Source organism: Cannabis sativa, chromosome 6, assembly GCF_029168945.1.
Source record: "Cannabis sativa cultivar Pink pepper isolate KNU-18-1 chromosome 6, ASM2916894v1, whole genome shotgun sequence".
NCBI lineage: Eukaryota > Viridiplantae > Streptophyta > Magnoliopsida > Rosales > Cannabaceae > Cannabis > Cannabis sativa.
In genome coordinates, this window is record NC_083606.1 from 58,447,600 (window position 1) to 58,468,779 (window position 21,180).

Sequence of the window (21,180 nt, forward strand, 5' to 3'; positions counted from 1 at the left end):
TGGTTAACTTGATGATAGATCCAATGATCTAATTTTAACCAATGGTTCAATTGATGATAGATCAAGTAAATAATTTGTAACAGGTAATTTTTACAAACTTCTTTCATCTGTGTATGACCTAGTAACATATAGGTTGTTGTTGCTAAATAAAATATCATAACTGATAGATTTTATTTAGGCTCATTTAGTAGTGAGCCTATTCAATTAATAACAGTTGTTCATTTTAAGGCTAAATTCCTCTCTTTTGGGCCTTGTGTGAGAGTTGGGAGCCTTAAAAGTGGGTACGACATACTGGACCCAGCCCCCCCTCACATGAACAACCCCAATTGTGAAGGCCCATTTGCCTAATTTGGATAACTGTGCTAGGTTAATTATATTAGTTTGACCTAATGAAAAATTGATTAGCAACATAATTAATTTCATTCTTCCTTGAAATTAATTTAAGAAAAACATAGTTTGAATAGTTATATTCTGGAAAACTATATGTATTTTTCTTGTGTTTAATTAAATATGGAATTATAACCATATAAATTCTTTCTGAATCTTAATTTTATGATTTCATTAAATATTCCTATTTAAGTTGAGATTTAGTTAAATCTATCAAATCAACTTAGATTTGAATATTTTTGAATTTCCTATTATAAATTAAGTTGAGGAATTTTAGGCATTGGTTATTAAGATTCTTTAGATATTTTTTAAGTTGATATTTTATAAATATGGGAACTTAAAATGGAATATCTTCTAAATTAAGTGGTTACTACTTAATTGGTAATATTTAATTAAGTCATTGATTGAAGAATATTTAAGTTGGGTATTTAGATTTTTCTAAACAACTTAAATAAGATATTTTTCAAAATTATTCTATTTTTGAAATTTAATTAAAGTTTTTACTTTAATTTGTATATTTCATTATTGAGATATGGAATATAAATGATTAAACAAAATACATATTTTTTAAATAATGAGCTTTAATCAAGAGAAATTCGATCTCCATTGTTGGTTTTACATAGCTATTGTTTTAGTGAGTAATCCTCCCTAATGGAGGAACGTTAATTAGCAAGTTAGCGCCGTTTAATCTCGAAAGATAAGTATTCTTATAAGTTTTTTATATGGTTTATGACCACCCTAATGGTGGCAACTGTATAAGACTTACAAGAGTGCGAAACAATGGTAGAAGCTCATAAGATACAATTCCCTTGACTCTCGCCTAAACATAACAACACTGAATTCCAATCTTGATCGAATAAAAGGTTGCTAGAATGTTTGACATTTTAGATGAACTGACAACTCTATTCAATGGATGATGCTTTGACTCTCGCCTAAACGGGACACTGTATCAGTTCGTTGGAAACCTTGGAAAATAAACTATGTTAGATTTAGTATTTTTATAACATATGTGATTATTTGTTTTCTGAACCTGTGTATGAATTTATAGAACCAAAACCTTACTTCTGTTTATTGATATGTTGTAGTGCCAATATGAATAACCCTCATCCCGATCCACTCCTAGTTAGTATCTTTGCAAAAGAACTCAATAGTGTGAAAATGCATCCTGGTAGTTGCATTAACTCGCACCTATTGTTGATGAATCTGAAATTCCAAAAGGCAAATCTACTAGGAATTGATTTATCAAGGGAACAATGGGTAAGACTCATACTTAATAGTCTTCCTCAGGAGTATGATAGTTTGTTCTATATTACTTATTGAACAATCCTCACTCCTCCGACATGGACAAACTCGAGACTGAGTTAAGGGCCCATGAGCAGAATCTGATTGCAATGGAACCTCCTGGTATTGCAAACTTTAATCAGAGGAAGAAGATTAATCATGAGGGCTCTAACAAAGCTGCTTCTTCAAGTACAATTATCAGACATCATGTTCTATGTGCGAATTGTAATGGAAAGGGACATAAAGAAGAACAATGTCCCAGGCTTCTAGACAATTCAAATGAAGGTGATGCTTTTGTATTTGAATCATGTGTTTTAGAGAACGACAAATCCACATGGATTGTTGATTGTGGATCTACTAACCATGTATGTTCTTCATTGCAGCTGCTTGAAACTTGGGAGAATCTTCACCCAGATGTGTTAAAGCTTAAGGTTGGAAATGGCGAGTTGGTATCAGTTAAAGCAAGAGGAACAGCCCGAATCAAGTTTAATTCTAAGAAGTTTTTACTTTTAGAGAATGTTTTATATATTCCTAATTTTAGTAGAAACTTGATTAGCGTTTCATGTTTACAAACACAATTTTATATATTGAATTTTTCGAGTTCAAATTGTTCAATTTCTCGTAATGGATTTCATATATGTGTTGCAAACATGGAACAAGGGCTTTATGTTTTAAGACCTGATACTCAAATCTCACTAAATACTGAACTTTTCAATGTAGCTAATCCTAGAAGCCTTAAGAGAAAAGAGATTGATAATGATGATCAAACTTATCTATGGCATTTACGTTTAGGTCATATAGGCTTTGATAGACTCAATAGGCTAACCAAAGACGGTCCATTGAAAAATGTCATCTTAGGAGAACTGCCAGTTTGCGAGTCTTGCCTAGAAGGAAAAATGACCAAACGTTCTTTCTCTGCGAAGGGAGAGCGTGCCAAACAACCCCTAGGGTTAGTGCATTCAGATGTTTGCGGACCGCTGAATGTAAAAGCCAGAGGAGATTATGAGTATTTCGTCACTTTCATTGACGATTTCTCTAGATATAGTTTTCTTTACCTAATGCAAAAGAAATCTGAAACGTTTGAAAAGTTTCATGAATTTCATGCTTTGGCTCAAAACCAATTAGGTAAAACATTAAAGATCTTGCGAATTGATAGGGGTGGAGAATATATGGATATGCAGTTCAAAGATCATTTAACTGAACTTGGAATTGAATCCCAATATACTGCCCCAAGCACTCCACAACAGAATGGAGTTGCAGAAAGAAGAAATCGCACTCTCTTGGAAATGGTTAGGTCTATGCTGAGTTATTCAACTCTGTCTACGTCCTTCTGGGGATATGCTATTCAAATGGCAAACGACATTTTAAATGTTGTACCATCTAAAGCAGTCCCTAAGACACCCGTCGAACTATGGAATGGTCGTACACCTAGTTTACGCCATTATAGGATTTGGGGGTGCCCTGCTCACGTCTTGAGAAAGAAAGAAGGCAAACTGGAATCGCGAACTGAAGTTTGCATGTTTGTCGGAAATTCTAAAGAGACTAGGGGTGGACTATTCTATAGTCACAAGGATAACAAAGTGTTTGTTTCTACAAATGCTACTTTCCTTGAAGATAACTATATGAAAGACAACAAACCGAAAAGTGAAATTGTATTAGAGGAAATGCTCACAGATACTGTTCCTTCAAATGTACCATCCTCTTCTACTCAAGAAGAGGAACATCCCACTCCCTCAGTTGTAGCAACTGAGAAAACTACTACCAAAGCTCCTGTTTAGAAGATCACCGCTCCTCGTCGTAGTGGGAGGGTTTCTACAAAACCATCTCGTTATGGCTTGGATGGTGAAATCAATATGGTCGTTGGTGACGGTATTGATGACGACCCATTAACCTATAAACAGTCAATGGCAAGTCCGCAACGAAAGCGATGGTCAGCCGGCATGGATTCAAAAATGGATTCCATGAAAAAGAACAAAGTCTGGGAATATGTAGAACCACCTGATGATTTTCGTCCAATTGGATGTAAATGGGTCTACAAGAAGAAAAGAGGTGCTGGAGGCGAAGTCGAAACTTTCAAAGCTAGATTGGTCGCCAAGGGTTATACCCAAAGAGAAGGTGTGGACTATGAGGAAACTTTTAGTCCGGTTACCATGCTCAAATCCATCCGAATTCTTCTCTCCATAGCTGCCGCTTTAGATTATGAAATTTGGCAAATGGATGTCAAGACAGCCTTTCTTAATGGGCTTCTTGAAGAAACCATCTATATGGAGCAACCAGAAGGTTATGTTCTTCCTGGGCAGGAGAATAAAGTTTGCAAATTAAATAGGTCCATATATGGACTTAAGCAAGCTTCTCGCTCATGGAATAAAAGGTTTGATGAGATCATCAAAACCTACGGCTTTCATCAGAATGAAGATGAACCTTGTGTTTACCAACTCAAGGAAAACCAAGTAGTAGTATTCCTGGTCCTTTATGTTGATGACATTTTGATCATTGGCAACAATGTCAAGAAAATGACTCACATCAAGGAATGGCTTGACACTCAATTCGACATGAAAGACTTGGGTGAGGCAGCCTATGTTCTCGTATTCGCATTATCGTAAACCGAAGAACGGATCCCTTGCTCTCTCTCAAACGGCTTACATTGACAAAGTTCTGAGAGATTTTCCATGACCAATACCAATGGGGCAAATATGCCCTCTAGACATGGTATCCATCTATCTAAGGAACGTTGTCCTACCGATCCTCAAGAGATAGAAGACATGGCAAAAATTCCTTATGCTTCGCAGCTTGGAAATCTAATGTATGCTATGCTATGCACTAGACCCGACATCCGCTATGCGCTTGGAATCGTGAGCAGTATCACCAAATCCAGACGGGTACATTGGAATGTTGTTAAGTATATTTTGAAATACTTAAAGAGTACAAGAGATTATGTATTAGTCTACAAGGGTGGTGCTTTAAATCCCTTAGGCTATACAGACTCAGATTTCCAGGGATGTCTTGAAGACAGGAAATCTACATCTGGGATGGTGTTTACTCTTGGGGGTGGAGCAGTGGTTTGGAGACGTGCTAAACAAACTGCGATTTCAGATTCTACCATGGAGGCAGAATACATAGCTGCGGCTGAAGCAGCTAAAGAGGTTGTCTGGCTTAGGAAGTTCTTCACCAGTCTTGGTGTAGTTCCTGGAATGGAAAAGCCTCTAGTCGTGCTTTGTGATAACAATGGAGCTATAGCCAACAGTAAGGAACCTCGGAGCCACAAGAGAAGTAAGCATATAGAAAGAAAGTATCATATTATTAGAGAATATGTGGCAAGAGGGGATGTACTGGTGGAGAAAGTGGATACGCGGGATAACTTAGCTGATCCATTCACCAAAGTCTTGGCAGTAACTTCATTCGAAAAGCACCGTCAGAATTTAGGATTAATTGAAAAGTACTGATTTGTTTTATATTAGTGCAAGTGGGACTTTGTTGGGTTTTATGCCCTAAATAAAACTCTATTTCAATGTAATCCAGATTATTCAATATCAATAAAGTAACAGAAGTATTTTTCATTCATTTGTGTATGTTTTGGTTCACTTAATCAATTGTTTGTCTATTTGATTTATAAATTCATCCAAACCCCTTTTCACATACTTGATCATGTTTATTGTGTTGTCAACACAGTGGAAAGTAAACATGACTATGTGAATAAAGTATTCCTAGATTTATCAGAACACTGGGTTTTACTGATATGACAATCTACAACAGAGTTTACTTGCATTTGGAGAAATGTTATGTCCTTTCCAGAACATAGGTTAAAGTAAAGCTCAGGTTGGATGCATGGAGTATGCATTGGAATGGACTGATATTGAACTTTGAAATAGATTTTTGAAACTTACCGTAAATATCTATTCAATTCAATATCATAAGTTGATCCTAGATCACATGATCGAAATCCTGATATGGTTAGGCTCAATTTCAAGAGTGTTATTCGTGTTCTTTGATTTGTTAGTTAAGCCTAATTTTTGGTCAGGGCAATACATACATTTTGGGAACACGGTAGTGCGATTGAGTGGGAGCGCTAACATAAATATGGAATCTATAGCTTCTATCTGGCGAATAATAAGCAAAGAATGATTTCCTTCGAGCTTAACTAAACGAGATAAATGATTGAGTACTCATTTAACTTAGTTGAAATATCATTTATACATGGTTAAGTGTTTTAAGGATAAAATACATTGTAGGGTGTTACAGTAATTTAGTCCCTTTACAGTGTAAATCATCCATATAGAGGATCATTGATCACATTAGGATTATAACAATGGATAACTAATGATGTGTCTATATGGTGGAACATATAGAGCATTCTATATACTGAGAGTGCAATTCTGAGTTCTATGTGTGGATTCAACGAAGAATTAATAAGTCAGTGAATTTAAGTGGTAAATTCTAGATCTGCTTATTGGAAGCTCGGATATATAGACCCATGGTCCCCCCACTAGTTGAGATAGTATTACTTGTAAGACTCATTTAATTGATTTTAATTAATCAATTAAAATTCTCAAGATAGACTGTGTCTATTTGAGAATTTATCACTTATTAAGGGCAAAACAGTAAATAGAGATTTTGAAGGGCATATTTATTCATTAGGAAACTTTAATTAGTTTCATTATTAATAAAATAAATGACAATATATTATTTGATAATTAATTTTAATTATTAAATAATTAAGATTTGACATTTATGTGGTTGAACAAAGGAATTGGCAGTTTTTGACAAAACAGGAAACTATCAGTGTAGGAAAAGGAAAGTTGGAAAAGTGGCAAGCCTTGTTTCCACAATGCCTAGGCCGGCCACTTAAGTTCCCTTTTCCCTTTGATTTTTTCAATATTAAATGTCAATTAATTCAATCATAGCCCTGGGTGGTCTTCTATAAATAGAAGGCAAAGGCTTCAGTATTCAACACAACTGATACACAACATTATTCTGACAGAATTTTCTCTCTGAAAAATTCTCTCTGAGCTGCCACCCTCTCTCTCTCTCTATTCCTTCACTGTTTCGAAATCTATAAGTGCTAGAGTAGTGCCCACACACATCAAGTAATACCTTAATCATAGTGAGGAAGGCTGTGTAGAATTCAGAAACAACAAAGAAGGACTATCGGGCTCAGATCTTGATTATACTTTGCTACAGAAAGGAATCAAGGGTTAGAGATCTGAGTGGGAGGAGACATACATTCTGCTGCACCCAATGTAAGATTTCTGATACTCTTATGTGTTTAATTTTCTATCGTTTTAGAAGTTCATATTTAGGTTGTTAAATCAACATACTTGTGAGTAGATCTAAGTTCCTGGTAAAATAACTTCCAACAATATATATATATATAATCAGGATCTTTTTTACAAAATATTTACAAATGTTTCATAGTGCGTGATACAAAAGTTATCGCCTAGCGAATAGACAAAATACAACAAGCTGTCCCAAAGATCGTACACTTCAGGTCTAACCGCCATGACATGTACAATCTTCATCCGTTCGCTCTCACGGCTGCTCAAACTTAGCCTTGCCCTTACATACACGTGCAAACAATATCTGTGAGTCGACAGACTTAGTGAGAAAAGCATAATCAATATCATAACTATAATCCTGATTATAATCAGACACCCATACATCCAACCATAACCCTATCCATGTGTCCCACACGATACTGAGTCCAGAACATTCAAACGACAGTACTATTGACCATAATATCAGCCTATACTCAGTACGCTAGTCATACTCTAGTCGTACAAATGTGATATTGTCAAATAGTACTTAAGCCATGATACATTTATCGATATCCAATATAATACTAAATATATAGATACTGCTATTCTAATGTAATCTAACAGGCTTGACAAACATGTACACTAAACATGTAAACACATATGCATATAATTATACTAGTCTTACCTCATTTCCGAATTTAGGTGTGCTGGCCAACCTGAGTGGAACTACTGATTTTCAATTTATAGGGCACTAAATCACATAGTTTGTAAAACTGATGAGTGACACGCTAAATTACTTTTCAAGAACTTAAAATTGAAACTAAAAGTTTCTGTATCAGTGGATAACATGAAAAAACCTAAATATGACAAAAGGGAAAAAACTAGGGTTCCCAAAATGGCCCCAACCAGTAGACCAGATCCCGAACCGGAAACCGGTTCTGTGGGGTTTCATGGGGACCAACTGGAATTCCGATTCCTACAGGTCCCACTAAACCGTTTGACTGGTTTAGTGTAGGAGATACCTAAAACAACACAACAACCTCAAATCAAACCCAAATGCAACCAAACCTTCCAGAGTACCTAATTACACCATAAAGAACATAATTCATGGAACAAAACCCATAAATAACCCTTAAAACTCAAATCACCATTAAAGACCAAAGTTTGAGCTCAAAAGCTCAAACCTTGTCCAACAACATAACCAAGCCATCAAACAACACCAAAACAGCTCAAATAACAATAATTCAATTACAGAATTGGAATTCAAACACCAAACACTACCACAGAACCCTAACCTTAGAAAAACCATGCAAAACCTAACTTAAAGCTTAAGAAAACAAAGGGGAAAGGTGTTAAAGGGTTTACCTTCAATTGGGATACACCAACTACTTGCTAGATACCCAAAAATTAAGCTGAAAAATCTTCCAACCCTACTGGTTCTAGAGAGAGAGAGAGAGAGAGAGAGAGAGAGAGAGAGAGAGCTTGAAGAGAAATAGTTTTCTTTCTTGATTTATTTTTTTCTAATTTGATAAATGAGACAAAACTTAGTATTATCTACATAAACTTAGATAATTAGATCAGCACTAACTAATTCTAACATATTCCACTAAAGGACAAAAAGTCTAAAGGCACAAAATGACCATTTTACCCCCACTTATACCAAAAAGCTTCTAAACCATCTAGGGGTAATTTGGTCCTTTCCAACACCTCTAATATCCCTGACACCCCCAACGTCTAACTATATTGCCCCGATAAAACCAAAATACTAAAATGTAATTCTATTGGCCAAACGTTGCGTTCCAATATTGCTAGGCACAAAACATGAAAAACATGAAATTTCATAAATAGCATAAATAATACATCCTAAATCCAAATAAATCACCATAAATTCATAAGTCATAAATAATAGTCTTAAAATCATAATTAAAACCTAATTATCTGCTAATTCCATAATAAACATTAAGCGGTCTTTACAAATATCCCCCTGTTAAAAGGATTTCATCATCAAAATCTAAACTGAACAACTCTGGATATTGAGCCCTGAAGTCAGACTCTAACTCCCAGGTGGCTTCCTCCACCTTACTGTTTCTCTAGAGCACCTTGACCAAAGCTATAGTCTTATTTCGAAGGACTTTATCTTTTCTGTCTAAGATCTGAACTAGCTGTTCTTCGTACAATAAATTTGGCTAAAGGTCAAGGTTCTCATAACTCAGTACATGAGTGGGATCTGAAATGTATTTCAGTAACATAGAGACATGAAAAACATTTTGGACTGCTGAAAGTGCTAGTGGTAAGGCTAGATGATATGCCACCAGTCCAACCTTTTTGAGAATCTTGAATGGCCCTATAAACCTAGGGCATAACTTTCCCTATTTCTTGAAAGATCTCATCCCCTTCATCGGAGACACTCGTAGGAATACATGATCACCTACCTGAAATTCTACATTTCTACGCTTCGGATCTTCATAGCTCTTTTGCTTACTCTGAGAGGAAAACATTCTGGCCTTGATCTTTCCTATATCTTCATTAGTCTGTTGCAATGATTCTGAACCTAGGTATTTCCTTTCTCCAGTTTCATCCCAGTGAATTGGAGATCTACATTTCCTGCCATACAACATCCCATAGGGAGCCATCCCTATAGTACTCTGATAACTGTTGTTGTATGAAAACTTTATCAGTGGCACGTACTTGCTCCAAGAGCCTTGAAAGTCCAACACACAGACACGTAACACATCTTCCAATATCTGAATTATCCTTTCGGACTGTTCATCAGTCTGAGGATGGAAAGCTGTACTGAACTTCATTTTGGTACCCATGACCTGTTGGAGACTGCCAAAATTTTGAGGTCAATTACGGATCTCTATCCGATATAATGGACTTTCAGAGACCCATTTAACCTCACTATTTCTTTCTCTTACAGCTTCGCATATTGATCCACTATAAAGGTTGTTTTCACCGTTAGAAAATGTGTAGACTTCGTAAATCGATCTACCACAACCCAAATAGAATAATACATTCTCGTGGTCCTAGGTAACCCAACCACAAAATCCATAGTGACATCCTCCCACTTCCACTCAGGAAGTTTCACTGCCTGCAATAATCTTGTAGATCTCTGATGCTCAGCCGACCTTAATCTGTTGAGAAGTTAAACACCAGGCTATAAAATTCAACAACATCTTTCTTCATCCTGTACCACCAGTAGTAGGGTCTTAAATCTTGATACATCTTGGTAGAGCGAGGATGCATTGAGTATGGAGTGGTATGAGCTTCCTGCAAAATCTCATTTTTAAGTTTCGCACTACCTGGAACACAAACTCTAGTCTTATACAACAGCTTCCCACTACTTTCACACCGTAAAATCTTTAGCTTCACCAGCTAAAACCTCTTCTCGGATCTACACCAATTGCAGATCAGTTACTTGGGTGGCTTTAATTTTTTCTAACAGATCGAATTGCAATGTCAAAATATGGAGTTTGCCTACCACAAACTCAATGCCTGATCTGACCATGCCATCTGCTAGCTGAGGTGAAATCTTAAATCGTACTAGTACCTGCGCGGGACCCTTTCTGCTTAGGGCATCTGCCACCACATTGGCCTTTCCAGGATGGTAAAGGATTTCACAGTCGTAATCCTTAACCAACTCCAACAAACGTCTCTTCCTCATATTCAAATCTTTCTGATTAAAGAAAATTTGAGGCTCTTATGGCCAGTATAAATTTCACACTTTTCTCCATAGAGATAATGCCACCAAATCTTTAAAGCAAAAATTACCGCGTTAAGTTCTAGATCATGCTTTGGGTATCGCTGTTCATATTCCTTTAAATGATGGGAGGCATAAGCAATGATGATAAATATTTTTATGTTGTTGACTTCTTCTTCTTCTTTCTAGTTGTTTTCAAGTAGTTGTACCATTTCTACAGCAACAAGCTTGGCATAGTCGGCGAAGTCAAAATTTTCATCTTCTTTAGGAGTTCTTTTGTTGTTGTTTTTTGGTTGCTATATGGTTGACTCTGATGCTAAAATCACAGTGTTGACCAAAATAGCATCATCTTGAACTGATCCCAATCTTGGTACAGGCAGTTGTTGTTTGTTGATGTTATGTTGTTATATAATATTGCTGCACATCTGGACGTACTGAGTGATTGTCATATGCTATCAGTATCATATTGTTGCACATCATTGATTAGTTAGTTGCCAAACATGTTTGTGTTTTTGTGTTGCTGATTGTGTTCACACACAATGAGTACCATGTGAAATCAGTTTCTTTACTTAATAGTTTTATGTAGAACAACAGACTTTTGTCATCCTTGGCTTGTAGTGGTTCACATCCTTCTTTCAGTTGATATTTGTACATTTTTGTTGTATCAGGATTGCATTGGAGTTCCTCCATTTTTTTTCACTAGTTGACCGAAAGTGTAATCTCTTGATAGTAATTCTCCACTTGATTCGTAATCAACATAGTGCTTATTGAGCTTTTTGTCATCCCAATAGTCATTTCTTTGTAACAAAATTTACAGATGTTCCATGTCTTGAAATTTTTGAATTCGTTATCAATATGTTGTATCGATAGTTGCAAATAACTATTTTAATCTTATTAAAAAAATACTTATAAACAACTGTTTTCTTTTAAGAAACATTAAATAACATTTAATGCAACTATAGTTGCTCTATTTGTAAACTACTAATTATGTAAATAGTTTTAAATAATTATTTTTATCTATCAAAACAAATATTAAACAATTGCTTTTTTATAAGCAACGATAAATGAGATTTAATGCAACAATAGTTGTTCATTTGAAAACTAATCAATTTTTTTTTTGTAATTTATTTCTCTATTCCCAAACAACTATTTTAATCTTCGAAAACAATATATAAATAATGGTTTCCTTATAAAAACAATAAATTATATTATATGCGTTCGTATTTTTTTAATTGTAATCTAATTTCATCTATTTTATTCAGATCAACTAATTTTTCTATGATTTATGATTGATTTGATTTTCACACACTAAAAATATATAACCATGAAGAAAACTCTAAAGAAATAACTTAATTAAGAAGAAAATCGTTAAAACTTTTGTTACCTTGTATCTTTTGTGTGATTCGTTTTTGAGTAAGCTTCGAATTCTCTCTGATCTTGTTATATTGAAATTATCTTTCCAGTATGATTCATATTTTTGGATTTAGGTTGTTTTTGTATTTTTTTTTTTATTAATGGAGGTAAAAATTTTTATTTTCTTTTTTTTTTTATTTACCTTTTGTTTTTAAATTTTCCAAGATTAAATAGTTTTTTAATTGAGATCTACATTGGACCCTTGATTTTTCCATCCTTGGTAAATTTTCGTTCGAACTGAATTGTCAGGGTTGAGAATGAAAATCGTGGAGATGAGTTCGGTCTGGTTAGACTGGGTAACGAAGAAGGATGAGGTTTACACAGATTGGTTGTTTAGTCCATATTTTTGAAATTAAAAAGTTTTGATTTCTATTTTTGTTTAATTTTTTTAGGGTAAAAATGTAAAATGATAGCCTAAAATGCTTATTAATAATATAAAAAATTCTTAGTTGATAATAGTTTTATTTTTTTTTTCTCAACAAAATGATTATTTTTTACTTGACGTAGCTGTTAATTTTTTCCAGCACGTCACCATAATGAATTATTATTTTTTTTTTTCTATCTTTTTTTCTTTTAACAAATTGATAAAATACAAATGTTATAATTAGCTTTGTGTTCACTTCATATCGATTTCTGATCTCAATAAAGACTAGTGTTTTTTTTTTGCTTTTTTTATTAGTTTCTTTCTTAGGTAGGACTCGAACCTGTTTTACCCTATAAGTGGTCCACCCAACTCAGCCATCAATTAAAATAAAATGGAGATTCTTTGTAAAAAGAAAAAAGAAAAATGAGATGGTACATGTGATTGTGTATATAAACTTTAATCTTTATATTATTTCATTTATATGTCAAATATCTAATGCCAAAATTAGAATGTTGGGCCCTAAAGAAGATTTCAAAACATTGAAAGTAAATAACCCATATATATATTATGCCCAATAATTCCTACTATTCCATTTCCATGTCCATATACACCATATTCTTTCTCCCAAATAAAATATAAATAAAGAAGAGAAGCTTAATTATATCCAACAAAAACAATTATTATAATTATAGTAATTACTTTAAATTAATGGGAAAACAAATGAAATCAATAGCACAGAATCCGAAGGGGAACCAAAATCAAAATGGAAGAACGAGAAGTAGAATCTCAATCGAAGTTGGGTTGGTCAAACTTTAACGCCAAATCTAAGGAACATAATCTAACATATCAACATTCTTCATTAATTTACTCTCATATATTATATGCATATATGTACACAAACTCTATTCTTTCGAGACTTTCATGTTTCATTTGTATAAATAAAGAACCGGAAGAAAAAAAAAGTTGTGTAGGGTGAAGAAATTAATTATAGTATTTTACTACTTACAATAATTATTAATCTTTCTATGAAAGTATATAAATTGTAATATGTTTTTTTAAAACTAGCTATACGACTACAAATTAGAATACATTTTCATAAAATAAAACTTCTTGCAATATTTTGAGAATGTTGAGATAATTTGTTGTGTTTAAAACAATTTAAATTCTGACTGCTCGTATCATATAATAAAGGTAAATAAATTTTTGATCTTAATTTCAACACAATAGATGATCGAATTCGGGATCTTAATATGAGTTTAGTATAAGAGTTTCACATGATAAATTTTAGTTGGGAGAGGACGAGATTAAAGAGAATCTCTAACCCAAATATTAGAGAGTTTAAAATTAATAAATATATACTTAAAAATAAGACCCAATTAATCATAAGTTATCAACTAAAATTATAATAAAAAGACAGGTAATCAAACTCTATAGCAGACATTCCATAATAATAAATACAATATGAAAAACGAACTAAAATTCACATGTTGAAATTAAAGTAATGTTATAATATTAATCAATTTATAACTATATATAGAAAATTTTACTATTCTATATAAAAAATTCAATTATTCCTAATAAATTTTGAGATAGACTCATGTTATTTTAGTGAGTTTTTTGCGGGTAATCTTCTAATTATTATTTTACTTGTAAATCCTCTAAGCTCAAATTTTAGCAGTAAAACTTTGTTGTTAACTTTAAAAAATAAATATCACAACAGTTCAGTAATTTGAAAAGTTTTATTACTAAAATTTGATCTTAGAAAATTAAATACAAGTAGAATAATAGTTGAAAAGGTTTAGAAAGAAAAAAAAACTCAATTTTAGTTGTGATATATATTTTGTGTATTTTTCTCAATATGTCATTATTCCCATTTAACAATGAGAACAGCAGATTCCCAATCATCCCCTCCACCCTAAAGGAAACACTCATAATTGCACCCAACAAATACTATACGACCATATAGAAACCTGAGTTCTAGCTATAGCTAGTACTCCTAACTAATTATATATATAAATATATATATATTATACCCCAATAATCATATATAAATCTAATAATAATCCCATATAAATTCTAAATATACACCCACTTCTTCACTGTCTTCCCCTCTCTTTAAATAATTACTCATCCTCTCTCTCTATATATACAACAACTCTAAGCACATAATTATAATATTATATATATATCACCCTTTTTCTTCCTTCCTCTCTTTTTTTTCCTGATGATATGGATCATCATCCTGCTAATAATTCATTGAGCAGTACCACCACCAATTCTGTAAGTGGGTTTTACAATCTGTTGACTCAAGAACTCAACAATCTCAATAACCAATCCCACAACACCAGCAATAACAACAACTTAATGTCCCTCAATTTCCTCCAACAAATCCTCTCTTCTCTCCAATTAGCCAATTCCCAACTCACAATTCTTGTTCAGAAGCTCCACTTGCCCACCGGCGACAAATGGCTCGACGAGTACATGGACGAAAGCTCTCGCCTTTGGGAAGCCTGCCACCTCCTCAAGTCCGGCCTCTCCTCCATTGAAACCTACGTCTCCACAGCCAACAACATACTCTCTGCTCTCGATAACACTCCACAACATTTCAATCCCGCCATGTCTCGCCAGGTAATAATAATTATTACTTCTTTATATATGTATTTATTTTTTTTTAGAAAAATAAAAATTATTGTTATGATTTTGAATAGGTTATCCGGGCAATAAGTATTTGCCAAAGGGAAACGGTTGGATTGGAAGAGGACAATAGAGTATTGATGGAAACTAGAATTCAACCATTGTTGTCACTCTGTGATCTAAACGAGAATGTTCCGATGGATTCAAAGTTCAATGGGTTCGGTGGTTTTAGAGGTGTTCTTCACGCAATGAGGAGAGTCAGCTCTTTGCTCTTGCTAATTTTGCTTAACGGACTTGTGTTTTGTTGGCCTGAATTGTTCAATTTCGATCATCATCATCACGGTGACGAAGGTTCGGAAGGATTTATGGTGTCCATGTCAAGATTAAGGCAAAGAGTTGGGACCATTATTATGGAACAGTATAATAATCACACTATCATTCTCCACGAGTTTCTTGAATCGAAATCCGCCATGGAAGAGCTCAAGGGGGAGCTTGAAAGAATAGTGGAGTTTGATGAAGTAGTTGATGATGATGATGATGATGATGAAGATCACCATTATATGATAATAGAAGAGAGAATTGATAGATTAAGAAGAGGATTTGGGTTGCTAAGAAATGGTGTTGAGAGTATAATTGGACAACTTGATGATTTCTTTGATGAAATAGTTGAAGGAAGAAAGAAACTTTTGGACATGTGCTCTTCTCATCACCACCACCACCATCATCATAAGTAGAAATATAGCTAAGCTATAATAATATTAACAATAATATATGCCCTAGCTAGCTACCTAGTTAGAGATCCAGAGAAAATGAAAGACAACAAAGAATTAATTATTTTAGGAAGCAAAAAAAAAAGAAATTAATGTTCAGTTTCTTTTTCTTTTTCAGTTTTGTTTTTTAGTATTATTATTTTTTTTCAGTATTTTTAATTATTATGCTGTTTTTCTTTTTCTATACCTTTTTCTTTTGACTTTTGGATCTCAAAGGTTTGCAGCTAGAGCAGTACTATAATAGTTATGAAAGTTTTTTTTTTTTTTTCAATAAAGCACTAAGTGAGAAATCCAAAAGAAGAGAAATTATTTAATTAACTATTATAATTATTATTTTCAGAATATGATTCTTTTGTATGAAGTAGCAGAAGCTAGATAATATCATTACATTATTACTATTCAAAAGGAAACGAAAAGGAAAATACAAGAAGAATATGTAATAATAAACAGGTCCAAAATAGCTTCAATGGAAAGCAAGAAATGTTATTTTTTTTTATTTTGTTTTTACTTTTTCTGAACTCAAAAAGGGTACAGATTCTATTCTGTATTAAAAATGAAAATAATAATAATAAAAATGGGATAAGATAATTGAGGAAGGATAACTGCAAATTTGATGCTCCTTGTTTGTCTCTTAAGTGCTGAAACCACTATAAGAAGTTTGTGTAGTAGCGTACTATGTACTTTATTTAAAATGTATATGAGAGTTGTAATTCAAAGTATTTCTTTTTATGATAAATATTTAGTTAATTAGAGCAAAAAAGGATAAAAAAAAACTCTTAGGACTATTTCCATCAAAAGTTATTACTTTCTAATAATAAAACTTATTGTTATAAAATAATATAATATAATATAAAGTAGATGAGAAGAAAGAAGAAGAAGATGAAGAGAGAAAGAGAAAGTGAATGAGAATTTCTGAGTTGTTTATTCCAATGGGGTGAACCCCTATTTATACAAATACAAGAGTGAGATATTAAGAAACTAAGAAAAAGGGAAACTAAGAAGAAGAGGAATGTTGATTACAATTAATGGTAATAAATAAAAGATTTGGACATCCACATAATTATTAATATTTATAACACTCCCCCTTGGATGTCCATAATAACTGCCTTATTAAAAATCTTGCTGAAAACTTGATCAAAGGAAAAAGAGTATAGTGTAAGCTAAATCCCCCTCATTTAGGCATTTGTGGAGATCTTCTAATCGACGAATTTCGATCTTGTCTGCCGTCTTCTCAAATGTTGATGTTGGTAATAACTTTATGAATAAGTTTGCAAGATTGACACTTGATTGAATATGTTGAACACCAATATGTATTTTCTTGAAGCGTATAAAGAAGAATTTCGTGAAATGTGTTCTAACTCTATCTCCTTCAATGTACCCTCCTTTTAGTTGAGCGATGCAAGCAGTATTATCTTCATAGAGAACTGTTTGTGTTGATACTTCTTTATAGAGTGCAATCCATATGTTTCCCGAATATGCTATGTCAATGATCTCACTCCCACACATTCTCTACTTGCTTCATAAAATGCAAGTATGTTAACATGATTTAAAGTTGCCTCTTTAAAAACCTTGTCAGAAAAACCCAGTGGGACAAAATCTGAGCTAAAGAAAAAAAGAGTACAATACATATCTCATATTCATAATTATTTGCAAGTTGCCTCGTTAAAAACCTTGCCAGGAAAACCCATTGGGACAAAACCTGAACTAAGGGAAAAAGAGTGCAACATGAATATGTCTCCCCCTCATGCACATATGATCCATAATTCTTTTGGTGATAATATATCTCATAAGATTATTGTTATAACTTTTAAAATATCACCATATATAATCTTTGATCATATATTTTCTATAACTCTTCCAGAGTATGTATGGACTTCTAAATTATAGATGAGGGGTTCGTGGAACATTAATATTTATCCAACTAATTGTATCATTCATGTGTATATACAATCTTGTTCATACTAAAATTTAACATTTCAAGTAGATATGAACATAACACATTAATGATAATATAAATTTCATTTGTGACAATGATGGTACTCCAATACCATATATTTGTTCCATCTTGTTGTATGATCTTAATTTTCATATCAAATGATCATATATCTATAATTCTTAATACATATGAAGTACTTCAGGACTTCAATACTAATGAACAAACTTTATACATTTAATATTTCTCGATATACAAAAGAAATAAAAGTTTGTTCTTCAATTAATCAAAAACTCTTCAAGAGTCTATCACAACGTATAATTTACGTATTTATACTGCATAGACAACCATACGTATTTTTCAAACAATAATTTACTTACATGTCTTTATTTCATACAAAGATCTTTGTCATATAGTGCGCGCGACTTAGAATTTATATCACTTAAGACATGTATTAAATTCTTCTAGAATTTTTAGATAAGGCTTATTTCAAATTCTCACTATATTAGGAGCTCCAAATAAATAATCTTTTGTTGCAACATTTATGTGACGCTTATAAATCCTCATAAAATATATTCCAGGCTATAATCAAATAATGATTATATTTTCTCAATATTTAAGCCTTACTTCAATCAATCTCATGTCTATGCAAACTTTGTACAACAATTCATTATGTACAAATACATATATGCAAATTTCTCATTTATTTGCACACCCTATAGTCTTACTTCATTTTATGCGAGTAAATTTGCTCGGATTGCGTCATAATATTTTGGCCAAAAATCAAAATGTATGTCGATGATTCTCGACAAATCTAATACCATGATCCTTGCTATCTCATGTTAGTTTATTGCATATGCAAACATTCAATATTTATTGTCGACAAAAATTTCAATAAATGATAATTTCCTCCCATATTGACATAACTTATAGAGATCTCTTTAAATTACATATTTTTCAAATATGTTTATCATTTATAGGTACCTATATAGAATCACTTCAGGGATTCAATTATGATCAAATGTGTTATGTCTAACTTCTCTTGGGAGTCTTTTTGAGTACCGTTTTCATCACGGTTATCATTTTAATACTTTATAACATTAAGGTATCTCCATGAGTACCTCTAGATTTAACAACTTCAGGGCAAATCAAATGAACATTTATTAATAATTTCTACATTGTTCATTTACGCTTCAGGCGTTTTCAACTCATTCTATCTCAACTTTGAATAATATTGATTTGCAGTTGGTATATATCATTTTGAACTATATTGTTCTTATATACTTTGTGCAAGGATCATTTTTCAAAAATTATCATCGATCCCAACTGCTCCTCTCCCCCTGATCGAGAGAATTTTTAAAAATTGTGATATCTAATAATATTAATATACCTGTAGGGATTTCAGTATATCACAATGAATCAATATTTGTTTAAACTCATACATACTATATGACATTGAACTTCAGGTTCAATTAACTTCAGTTTCAAGTTCAATCCTTATGAACTTAATTCATTTCTAAGAATGAGTCATACGTGTATAATTAGAAATACATAAATTTACACATATTGTAAATGCATGATTATATAATCTTATCACATCGATAAGAAACTATGCAATAAAAATCTAACAATAGCTCAAGATTGTTAAAGAAATATAATTTAAATATTTTCTCTGTGCAAATATATGCACATTCTTCTTTTGAGCCTTATAAATTAACAATGAGAAGAATCTTTTGGTTCTTCAACAAAATTTTAGTCAAATCCTTTGACAATTTATTGCATATGATTTATCATGTCAAAATAATTCAATTAATGAACTTCAGGTTCACTATAATTTGTATTTCAATGAAACTTTCAAAATGTAATGTAAATTCATTACAACATAATCATTATAAGTTTCATTTTTATATACACGAATAATATAATTATATTATTCTCCAAAACATATACACTCTTCAGGAATCACTATCATCAATTCAATGATGTGTATAATTTAAAAGATACATGACAACTTCATCATGTTATTGTAATGGTCAAATAGATATAACCATAACATATCATTCATTTTTCCTGATATCTTTTTAACAAGTCGTCTAATTTATTAATAGACTATTCATCAGTCTAATTATCATGACTTGATATATTATATATTTAAATGTACAACAAGTACATATAATAAGTTATTTATTATCACTTTCATAACTAGATAAAAGTTACACATCTAGGTACATACAAAGACATTTTACTGCTCAAAGTAGCAATTGTATGTAAGACTTCTTCAGGAAGCTTTTCAACTAATCATTTTATGATTCTTTATCACTTTGATTATATTGGATCACTAACAAATATTAGTATATCCACTTTTGGGAATATGCAAATTGAATTATATGGTAACTATATATTTACATATCATGTACCAACAATAGTTTGAAACTATTGATTTCAAGAAATAATAAAATATGTATATATTAATTTGCTTCTGGCATTACCAATATATGTGAAATCTATATTCTTTGAAATAGAATTTCATGTATATTCATTCTCTTTAGGTAATGATATTTAAATATTCTAAATGTACAATAAGTTTGTACAATTCACATTCTATTAAATAATCAAGTATACTTTTATCTTGACTATAATTGTGTCCGTACTACAGGTACGCGACCACTATTATTCAATTCCACACATGATATATAGATTTCATGCACTTTGATGGTGTGTGGTATCTCATCTTTTGGTTATTTCCAATTTCTTCTGGAAATATTTGAGTAGCAAACAATGCCATTGATTATTTAAAATCATTACATTCACTTCGGGGAATGACGTTGAACAAGTAGAACATTATTATAAATTTCTTAAAAATTTATTACTTGTTCATATATAAAAAGAAATTACTCAGCAATTTCTTTAACAATATTTCAAAGAATATATGAATACAATTTTCGCATAATCTCCAAGATGTATGCAAAATTTGATCTTTAATATATGTCACATGCAATAATTTTCAACATTGCAAGCAATAACAGTGTATAATAACATGACTAATACAAACAATCTTTAAAAGTAGTTGACTTCAATTCGTATCATTCTCTGCAGGGAATGATGAACAATAAATACATGTCTCATGTATTTAAATAACATTAGTCATGCTCACTGTTATTCTTATACTTTGATGTTTCAATGCAATTTTCTTAACATTCTTTTTAGGTATTCAAAACCCACTATAAAATTGCATCAATAATAATCATTTTTAATGATTCTTTAGTTGTATTCACATAAATACAATCATTTTTTTTTCTTCGATAAATATAAAACATTTACTTCAGGAAATGTTTGTCAAAATCTATATCGATATTAGATTACTTTTCATTGTCCTCAAAGAATACAAGAACATATATATAAATATGTATTCATCTCTTTCATTATATATTCATCAACTATATAAT

The 21,180-nt window shown here is 32.1% G+C and overlaps 1 protein-coding gene across 1 annotated transcript; it reads left to right on the forward strand.

Moving 5' to 3' along the window:
- The first annotated feature begins 13,052 nt into the window (after positions 1-13,052).
- LOC115724531 (uncharacterized) lies at positions 13,053-16,001 on the forward strand. The gene is made up of 2 exons (XM_030653829.2): positions 13,053-15,025; positions 15,106-16,001. The coding sequence occupies exons 1-2, from the start codon at positions 14,627-14,629 to the stop codon at positions 15,763-15,765; spliced, it is 1,059 nt and encodes a 352-aa protein (XP_030509689.1). The 5' UTR covers positions 13,053-14,626; the 3' UTR covers positions 15,766-16,001.
- The last annotated feature ends 5,179 nt before the right edge of the window (positions 16,002-21,180 follow it).

Excerpts from the sequence above, each read along its gene's own strand:
- LOC115724531 (XM_030653829.2), top strand. The coding sequence starts at position 14,627 with ATGGATCATCATCCTGCTAATAATTCATTGAGCAGTACCACCACCAAT. Across the intron at positions 15,026-15,105 it reads ATCCCGCCATGTCTCGCCAG|GTTATCCGGGCAATAAGTAT; the intron begins GTAATAATAATT and ends GATTTTGAATAG.